This window comes from Ictidomys tridecemlineatus, chromosome 11 (assembly GCF_052094955.1).
Source record: "Ictidomys tridecemlineatus isolate mIctTri1 chromosome 11, mIctTri1.hap1, whole genome shotgun sequence".
Taxonomy (NCBI): domain Eukaryota; kingdom Metazoa; phylum Chordata; class Mammalia; order Rodentia; family Sciuridae; genus Ictidomys; species Ictidomys tridecemlineatus.
This window is the reverse complement of record NC_135487.1, coordinates 3,660,229-3,668,911: the sequence shown is the minus strand read 5'-3', so window position 1 is coordinate 3,668,911 and position 8,683 is coordinate 3,660,229. Positions and strand designations below refer to the sequence as shown.

At 54.1% G+C, this 8,683-nt stretch overlaps 1 protein-coding gene across 1 annotated transcript; it reads right to left on the bottom strand.

Annotated features, from left to right (window-relative positions):
* Positions 1-199: 199 nt before the first annotated feature.
* Positions 200-8,640, bottom strand: Tas1r1 (taste 1 receptor member 1). The gene is made up of 6 exons (XM_005334785.3): positions 8,450-8,640; positions 6,104-6,410; positions 3,309-4,070; positions 2,740-2,952; positions 2,303-2,423; positions 200-1,334 (listed from the first exon to the last, which is right to left on the bottom strand). The coding sequence occupies exons 1-6, from the start codon at positions 8,638-8,640 to the stop codon at positions 403-405; spliced, it is 2,526 nt and encodes an 841-aa protein (XP_005334842.3). The 3' UTR covers positions 200-402.
* Between the last annotated feature and the right edge of the window lie 43 nt (positions 8,641-8,683).

The following is an 8,683-nucleotide window of genomic DNA, read 5'->3' as shown; positions in this document are numbered from 1 at the left end:
TCAGCTCGGCCCTGGGGGCGGGGCCTCTGCGAGCCGCCAATGGACGTAGAGGGCGTGGCCGAGCCAAGTTTTCCAGCGACGGGCCCACCTTCCGGAGTTGCTTAGCAACGCCACGCTTGGCCGGGACTGCTAGGCGCTCAGACTAGGACCAGCGAGGCCCCACCCTCTCCTGACAGCAAGCGCCAAGGGGACGTAAACACGCATTTCACCTCTTTATTGGCAGCCCGGAGCCTGGGGTCTGTTCACCCGTGCGGTGACATATCGCATGCCAAGACTGAGACGCCCAAAGGTCTCACGGACACTGCAGGCCCTCCACCCAGCTTGACCAACTTCGGCTTTCAGGGCAGGATAGATTGACAGCCCTCCCCGCCCCGCCCCAGCTGGCTCTGCCTGACCCGCTGCTCAGGAGGGGCTGCAACGCCTAGTATAGTCCTGGATGGAGGCCTGAAAGTGCTCTGTGTTATTGAGGTCTGGGCGAAAGAGGATCACGTAGCACTTGGGGAGGAAGTAACCACTGAATCCGCTGCTCAGGCAGGTCAGAAAGGCCAGCACATTGACCACGAGCAGGTACTTGCCCTGGTAGACGCTGGCCACGGTGAAAAAAGTAATCCAGGATACAAAATTAAGGAGTTGGCTGAAGGTGACACATTTGGCCTCGTTGTAGTTTTCTGGCAAGTCCTTGCCCAGATAGCTGCAGGCAAAAGCACTGACTGAGAGGAGGCCATTATAGGTGAAAGCCAGCAGGAAGCCCAGTGAGTTGCTCTCTGTGCACTCAAGCACCACCAGCTGAGGAAAGCGTTGATATTCCCTTGTGGGCAGTGGCGTCCACACTACAAGCCAGATTAAACAGATGAGCAGCTGGGCCATTGAGCTGATCATCACAAACAGGCCAGCACCATGACGTTGGACCCAAGCACGGTAGAACCTGGGCACCTTGGTGGAAAACTTGAAGATAATGATCAGTTGGAAGGAGCGAACTGTCAGGCAGGATAGGAAGATGGCAAAACCCAGGGAAAAGAGTGCCTGGCGCAGCAAGCACGCGGGCAGCGTGGGTTCCCCAAAGAAGCCATAGACACTGCAGCTACCTCCTGCCAGGGAGCCCAGCATGAGGAAGCATAGCCTACCTCCAGCCGACCTCACCACAGGGGTATCTAGGTGCCAGGCAAATAGGCCAGCAGTCCCAACCAGCAGCAGCAGCAGCAATGTATTAGCTGCTAGCAACACCCAAGAGATGGGTTCCTGCCAAGTCAAAACCACCACTGTGCGTGGGAAGCAGGTCTGGCTTCCCTCAGGTGCCCACTCTTCTTTCCCACAAAGCTGGCATCTGTAGAGGTCTGGAAGGGAAAACAAAGGTGGTTCCTGAGAGCCAGTTGAACAAAGTAGGTTTGGGAAAAGGAGGCTTGCAGGTCCGCAAGATGCTGCGAGACCTATATCCCAGCAGCTTCCTCCGGAAAGCGTATTAAAGGGGGCAGTGTCAGGAAAGCCTGGAATGCAGCTGGAGGCCAAGTGTTTCCTCAAAGTGTCTGTGTCAGTTACATACTCTGGAGAAACATGGATAAGTTCTGGGTGGCTCATGATCCAAAAAAGGGTTTGCAAACCCAGAGGGCCTTACAGTGGTCACTCTTCCCCCATGCCAGTGAGGCTGAGCTCCAGTACAAGCCCCCAACCCCAAAGGAAGGATGTGGTCATCTCTTTCCAGCACTTCCACTGGATGAATCCACTTCCTAGGCTTCTGCTCTGATTTCTGAGTCCTGATTCTCTGGGACAGAAGGCATAGTGTCCCATCCCCCACATCACCACAGAGAAGTAAAAGCGAAGAATGTGGCCCCTAGTGTTCAGCTCTGGGCTGAGCCTTTAGCTACATAAGTTGCTCTCTGGTCTCCACTTTGTGTCACTGGGTGGTACACTCTCCTACGGCAGACATTCTACCAGGTGTCTAGGAGCTGGCTGAGTTCAGCATGGGCAACAGAAGGGACTTCCCACAAATAGGATGGGAGAGTACAAAGAAAACACTAGCTACATCCGGTGGAATGAAGAGGCTGAACTCAGGATAAGATGCCTCTGCAGATGTGACATGAGCTCTCTGATAGAGGACACACCGTGGTCTACAGGTTTCCTTCTGTTGTTTCTGTCTGTTTGATCAGAATTCAATCCGGAGGCAGGTGTCTGTCAACCTGCACCTAACTGGCAGCCCATGACTGTCCTGGGGCTGACTGTACACAACGGGCCTCGGAGAGGTTCTTTACCTGCTGGACAGCCCCTGGGAGTGCTGATCACTGGCCCACTCACTTTGTTCACTCACCACTCTTGTTGAGGAAGGTCCCAGCCTCACAGGGCACACACTCAAAGCAACAGTGGTGGAAACCCATGACCAACCGATGGTGCCCTTCAACACAGTCTCTGGTACACACAGATGTGGGAACCTGTAAGAAGCCACAGGTGTCCTGTAGCCACATGGAGGGGCCCAAGTCAAAGGACAGCTTACTTGTGAGACAGAGGCAGAATCTCCATGCCTGTGCCTTCGGAGATCATTCCTAGGCAGAGCCCCTGGTGGTGTAAACCTAAGGCATCCCAGTGAGCATCTGTCCATTAGCATATGAAGCCAGCATCCCTGGCAGGGCTGGGTAGAATGATGGCAGTCTGCTACCAGGGGTCTGCTTCCTGCCCTGGGTAAGTGCCACTTTCAAGCTCCTGGCCCCCATGAAGCAGTTACCTGGTGAGCCACCACATCTCCATTACCTGATTGTTCTTTCCGTGCCACTGGATATTGGTCTTATTTATGTCCAGCCGAACTGGAGACCATGTGAAGGAGCCAATGACTCTGAAGGTCCAATTGGGCCCAATCCAATCCCAAGCAATGATGTTATAGCCACTGAGAAGATCCCCATTGTCATCAAATGTCACAGTGTCCTCATGTAAAAGGAAATTCACCTTGTAGATCTGCTCCAAAAGCTAAAGCAAACAGAGATTGTAAAGCTACGGCAGACCACGTAGACACAGACTGCCAGAAGCAAGTGCCAGGGGTCTCTTAGGCTCCCAACCCGGTGATTCTACCCCCGGAACACCTGTGGTCCCTTCCTTGGAGCCCTTCCCACCAGCCCTCCCAGAGAAGGCCTCCAGCAAAGGATTCCTTTGCAGAGATTTCTTTTTTTTGGCACCTTGCAGAAGGCAAGGTTCAGAGAGGAGAGGATTTGTCTAAGGGAACACCACCCCTCAAGTCACTGTCTTTTGGGGTGACCAAGAGTGCCTACTCTGTCTCAGGATTGGCTCTTCTCCCTGACACAGGGGGCCTGGGGCTGGGCTCTTACCTGCCAGGGGTAGACTTGGCGCCTGGAACAGGTTCCAGAGGCACAGCCTAGGAGCTGGTGGAGGCCGTGGGCTGCCGCATACACTGCCCGGTACACGTTGTAGGCAGAACTCAGGGAGAAGGCCCCGAGCTCGGGCATCGTGTATTCTGTGAAAGTTTGGCACTCTCTGCAGAGCTGATTTGTGCTGCACCAGGAGCCCTTAGAACAGGACCTGGGGGCTCCCTTGTCAGCACGGGCATAGGCCGCCTCAAACTCCTTCAAGCCAGGGATAAGCCTCTGCTGTATGGCCACGCCCAGCACTGTCCCAATGCCCTGGATCCCAGGCACGTTGGTGATGTGTGTGGAGATGGCCCAGGCTTCTGAGGCGATCCACACCTTTCCAGTCAGTTTGGCCAGCACCACGGACTTGAAGAACACCCTGGCTAGCTGCCGGCCGGAGAAAACCACCACCACGGTTGTCCTGGCTAGGGCCAGGTGGCGCATCATGCTCCGCATCTCTTTGTCGCCCTCTTGGGCGGAGGAAGACATGATGCCTTTGAAGGCAATGCAGATGCCCCGCTTTGTGGCCAGGTCCTCCAGTGCCTGTACTCCCCCCTGCCCGTAGTCACCGTAGCTGCCAACCAGAGAGATCCAGACCCACCCGAACTTCTGTAGCAGCAGCACCATAATCTCCACTTGGTACTTGTCACTGGGGATGGTACGCAGAAAAGAGGGGTACTGCCACTTCGAGCTGAGCACCATGCTGCTGGCCTCGTAGCTGATCTGTGGGGGTCCCATTCAGTGAGATCAGCAGCGACTTCAACTGAGGTCCCCCAGTGCCAGCCCTGTGCTGGGTGTGGGGACATGAAGAGGAAGGAGAACAGCAGTGCCATGCTTGACCCATGAGTCCGAGAACCCACTGTGGAGGTTCCATTGGGAAGTGGGGTGCTGGGGAGCAGTGGAATCTGCCTGGAGGGCCAGCTGGAGGAGCCCTGCATCCCAAGCTCAGGGAACGAACCCTGCCTACAGGGAGGGGAACAGTGTGGTGTGGCTGGACATCAACAAGGGCTTCCGCCTGGCCAGGGGTCCTCTTCATGAGTGAGGCAGGGCTGGAGGCCTTCACTCTTTTATTTTTATTTTTTAAATTTTTTTTATTAGGGGCACTCGACCACTGAGCCACATCCCCAGCCTTATTTTGTATTTTATTTAGAGACAGGGCCTCACTGAGTTGCTTAGCGCCTCAACACTACTAAGGCTGGCTTTGAACTCACAATCCTCCTGTCTCAGCCTCCCGAGCTGCTGGGATTACAGGCATGTGACACTGCGCCTGGCTAGAGGCCTTCACTCCTGATCTGAGGCCTTGGTCTTCATTCTCTAGGCCATGGGGAGACCTTGAGAGTGTTTGAGGTAAACAAATCTAATTCCAGTGAGAAAAGTGTTAGAGAAGCCTCAAGACCAGGTGAGGAGTCCTCATGGTCTGAAGGAAGGCTGGGGCAGTGCAGAGTGGGGGCTGGGCATGGCAGTTTTGAAAGGGAGAACGGAGCTGCCGAGGCAATGGATGAAAAGTGGAGGGCAGGGACAGAGGAGCACTAATGGGTAGGACAGCTGAGCATCTTGGCCTGGGGGGACCTACAGGGCCAGGGCTGAAGCTACAAGAAGAGAAGAGCAGGGCGCAGTGGCGCCCAGCAGCTCAGGAGGCTGAGGCAGGAGGATTGAGAGAGTTCAAAGCCAGGCTTAGCATCTTAGTGAGCCACTTAGCAACTCAGTAAAATAAAATATAAAAAAAGGGCTGGGGGGCTGGGGATGTGGCTCAAGCGGTAGCGCGCTCGCCTGGCATGCGTGCGGCCCGGGTTCGACCCTCAGCACCACACACAAACAAAGATGTTGTGTCTGCGGATAACTAAAAAATAAATATTAAAAAATTCTCTCTCTCTCTCTCTCCCTCCTCTCTCTCTAAAAAAAAAAGGGGGGGGGGCTGGGGATGTAGCTCAGTGGTTAAGCACCTCTGGATTCTATCCCTTGTACCAAAAAAAAAAAAAAGTCTCTTGTGAGGAGAGAGGTGCATTCCACGTGGAACCCGTCAGTGCATAAGTGGCAGAGTCTGTGGGCAAGTCAGAACACAGGGGACTGAGAGGTGCTCGTTGGCTTTGTAAATCTAGAAGGTGCCTTCCCTACTGGCAAGAACAAGAGTGGTGGGGCAGAATTCTGGGCCATAGGCAGAGCAGCAAATGAGAGGGCGGAGCAAGTGAGCAGCAAATGAGAGGGCGGAGCAAGTGAGCAGCACTCTGGGCCTGAGTTCTAGTGGGAAAGAACAGGAAGAGCCTGGAAGGGCAAAGGGAGCCCCACATGCCTACAGCCCAGGGTGGGAGACTGATGGGCCCAAGCAGGAGTTGGTGCCAACAAGCGGAGGAGCACCCCACCTCTGAGCCAGGAGGAGGAGAGGCCAGGAGCCAGGAGGATGTGAAGATTATGCACAGGAAGGAAAGGTTTTCAGCTGTCACTGAAGGAGATGGAGCCTTTGGATGGAGAGAGGGCAGTGGCGGGGGGGGGGGGGGGGAGCCAAGAGGGAGCAGTCAAAATGGCAGCGGTTCCCAAGGGGAATGGGTTTCAAGAGGGCCAAGGCAGGGGATCTGGAAGCATCCCCTGGAGAGGAAGGAAGGGGGCTTTGGGGCAGGTGGGGACCTCTGCAGTGTGACTAAAGAACAGGGACCAGCCCCAGATCCCCAAGGGCTGGACTAGCCTTGGAGGGCGCAGCGACTCCCACCCACTTGTCCTAGCTCAGGTTGGATTTGCCAACCACTGAGGACCTTGCTTACCAGGGGCACCAGGAAGGGACTCAGCATGGCGGCAGTGGTGACAGCGTAGTTGGTGTTGTCAGGCCCGATGATTGCCATCACCTTGGGGGAGTAGTGGGAAAGGTTTTCTTGGATCTCTATGTGGTACGTCCCCGGCAGGCAGAGCATGTTCAATGTGGCATAAAAGTTGGCTGACTCCGAGCACACATCATACAGCTCATACCCCAGGGTGACATTGGGCAGCAGGGCTGTGGAGTTGTTTATCTCCTCAATACCAAACCTCATGGCCTGGAAGAGGTGGTAGCCATGGCCATTGAAGCTATCAGGCCTGCAGGGAAAGCAGAGTGAGAGCTGAGAAGGTCAAGGTCCCTCTAAGACCCACCAGCCTCCTAGCGTCCCAGGCTTGTGGGGTACAAAACAACTCTGAGCCGGGAGGCTGAGGCAGGAGGATCATGATTTCAAAGCCAGCCTCAGCAAAAAAGTGAGGTCCTAAGCAGCTCAGGGAGACCCTGCCTCTAGATAAAATACAAAATAGGACTGGGGATGTGGCTCAGTGGTTGAGTGTCCCGGAGTTCAATCTCTAGAACAAAAAAGAAAGAAAGAAAACCTTTGAGGTCATCTGCCCAGGCCTGTACTGATATAACTTCAGCACGGGCCCAGCAGCACACACAGTTCAGGATGTGTTGGCAGGCCTGAGGAGAGGCAGGGCCAGACTTACAGAATGTGGCCTGCCCCACCACCTTGGGTAAGCATGTGAGCATCAAAGGCCCAGAGTCCTGCAGCAGAGCAACCTGCTGTACTAGAGGTTCACTTTAAGGAACTTCTCTCATGATCATGGGGGATGGTGAGCCAGAAATTTGTAGGGTAAAACACCAGGTTGGATATTCTGGCAAGAGCTGATAATGTAATCTTGAGTTCAAAGGCAGAATTCCCTTCTTTGCCAGGGGCTGGGGATATAGCCAAGACTCAGTCTCATAAGGTCTTCGACTGATTAAATGAGGTCCACCTACGGTTTGGAGGGTCGTCTGTCTCTTTTTATTTTCTTTTCCATAGTGCGGATGGAACCCAGGGCCTTGCCCATGCTAGGCAAGTGCTCTACCTCTGAGCTTCATCTCTCTCTCCTCCTTATTTTAAATTTTATTTTGAGATAAGGTCTTGCTAAATTGAATTTACAACCCCTACCTCAGTCTCCCAAGTATCTGGGATTACAGGCATGTACTGAGTACACCATTCCTGGCTGTACTCAGTCTGTTGATTTAAAAGTTAATCACATCCAAAAAATATTCACAGCAACACCTGAACTAGTACAGGTTCAATGTGGCATAAAAGTTGGCTGACTCCGAGCACACATCAGACAACTCATACCCCAGGTTGACATTGGGCAGCAGGGCTGGACAAACGGACATGTAAAAATAACCACCACAGGGTCTGGGGTTGTGGCTCAGTGGTGGAGTGCTTGCTTTGTACATGTGAGGCACTGGGTTCAATCCTCAGCACCACATAAAAATAAACAGAATAAAGGTATTGTGTCCATCTACAAATACACACACACACATGCATGCATATATATAAATAACCAGTACACCCACTTCACCTGGTTAACTAGTTAATTAGTGCTTCTCACTGGGACCTTAGGAAACTGCTGAGGGCCTGTGAGCCTCTGTGTCCCTACTCTGGGAACTGCTGTCACAACAGGGACAAGCTGAGGATGTGGTTGGTCCCTGATTGGAGGGCATGCTGGCCTGTTGTGCTCTCCAGCATCGTGACCTCCTAGCAGGTTCCCCCGTCTTTCGCATCCCTTCTACTCCAAGTTCCTCAGAGGAGGCCCACTGTTTCCTGCACACAAACTCCTTCAATTACCTGAAGCCAGTTTCCTGGGGTCCTCCCCCAGCCTCTCTCCCAGCCTGGGCTTCTTTTCTTAGCTCCTGCCTGCAGGTTCTGATCTGGTCCACATTTCAGAACCTGCATCCTGGGCCAGCAGTCAGGAGTGTTTCAAGTGCAAGCCTCCCGCGGAGACCAAAGGCATTCCCCAGGCTCCTGTGACAGTTCACAAGCAGCTGTCTCCTTTCAGAGAGAAGCAGTAAGCATTCTCTACCTGGATGGCCGTCCCAGGGAGGCTCCTGTGTGGGGCATCTGCCTCAGCCCTTTCTCCCTCGGGGAGAAAAGTCAGGAAACTTGAATGGACTCACTCTAACAGCAAGGACAAACTAATCCATCACAAAATGGAAGCTGGCAGAAGCATTTGGAGGTGGCAACTGTGGAGGGAGGGACTGGGGGTGGGAGCTCAAGGAATAGCCCAGAGGCCAGTAGAAGGGCCCTGCAGCCACAGGTCACACTAAGTGACAGCTCTGCTGGTCCTTCACTTACCTGTCACACAGGGTCACCTGGGGTCTGCGTCTCACCTGCAGACAGTCAGTATGGAGAGGGAATAGGCCTGCAAGGAGGAAATCCCCTGGGAGGCTGAAGTCAGGGGAGAACCACGTCTTGTGGCAGCTGAAAGCCCAGCAGCAGGCGATGGAGAGTTGCAAGCCTGCCAGGTGAGCCACCCACGGTGACATACTGGCCAGGTGCCCCTGTGCCCAGCATGGCAAGCAGCAGCGT

Bases quoted from the DNA above. Each gene is read 5' to 3' on its own strand.
- Tas1r1 (XM_005334785.3), bottom strand. From the start codon at position 8,640: ATGTCACCGTGGGTGGCTCACCTGGCAGGCTTGCAACTCTCCATCGCC. The intron at 6,411-8,449 runs GTAAGTGAAGGA...CTTTCCCTGCAG, and splicing joins CAGGTGACCCTGTGTGACAG to GCCTGATAGCTTCAATGGCC. The intron at 2,424-2,739 runs GTAATGGAGATG...GGCTTCTTACAG, and splicing joins GGCACGGAAAGAACAATCAG to GTTCCCACATCTGTGTGTAC.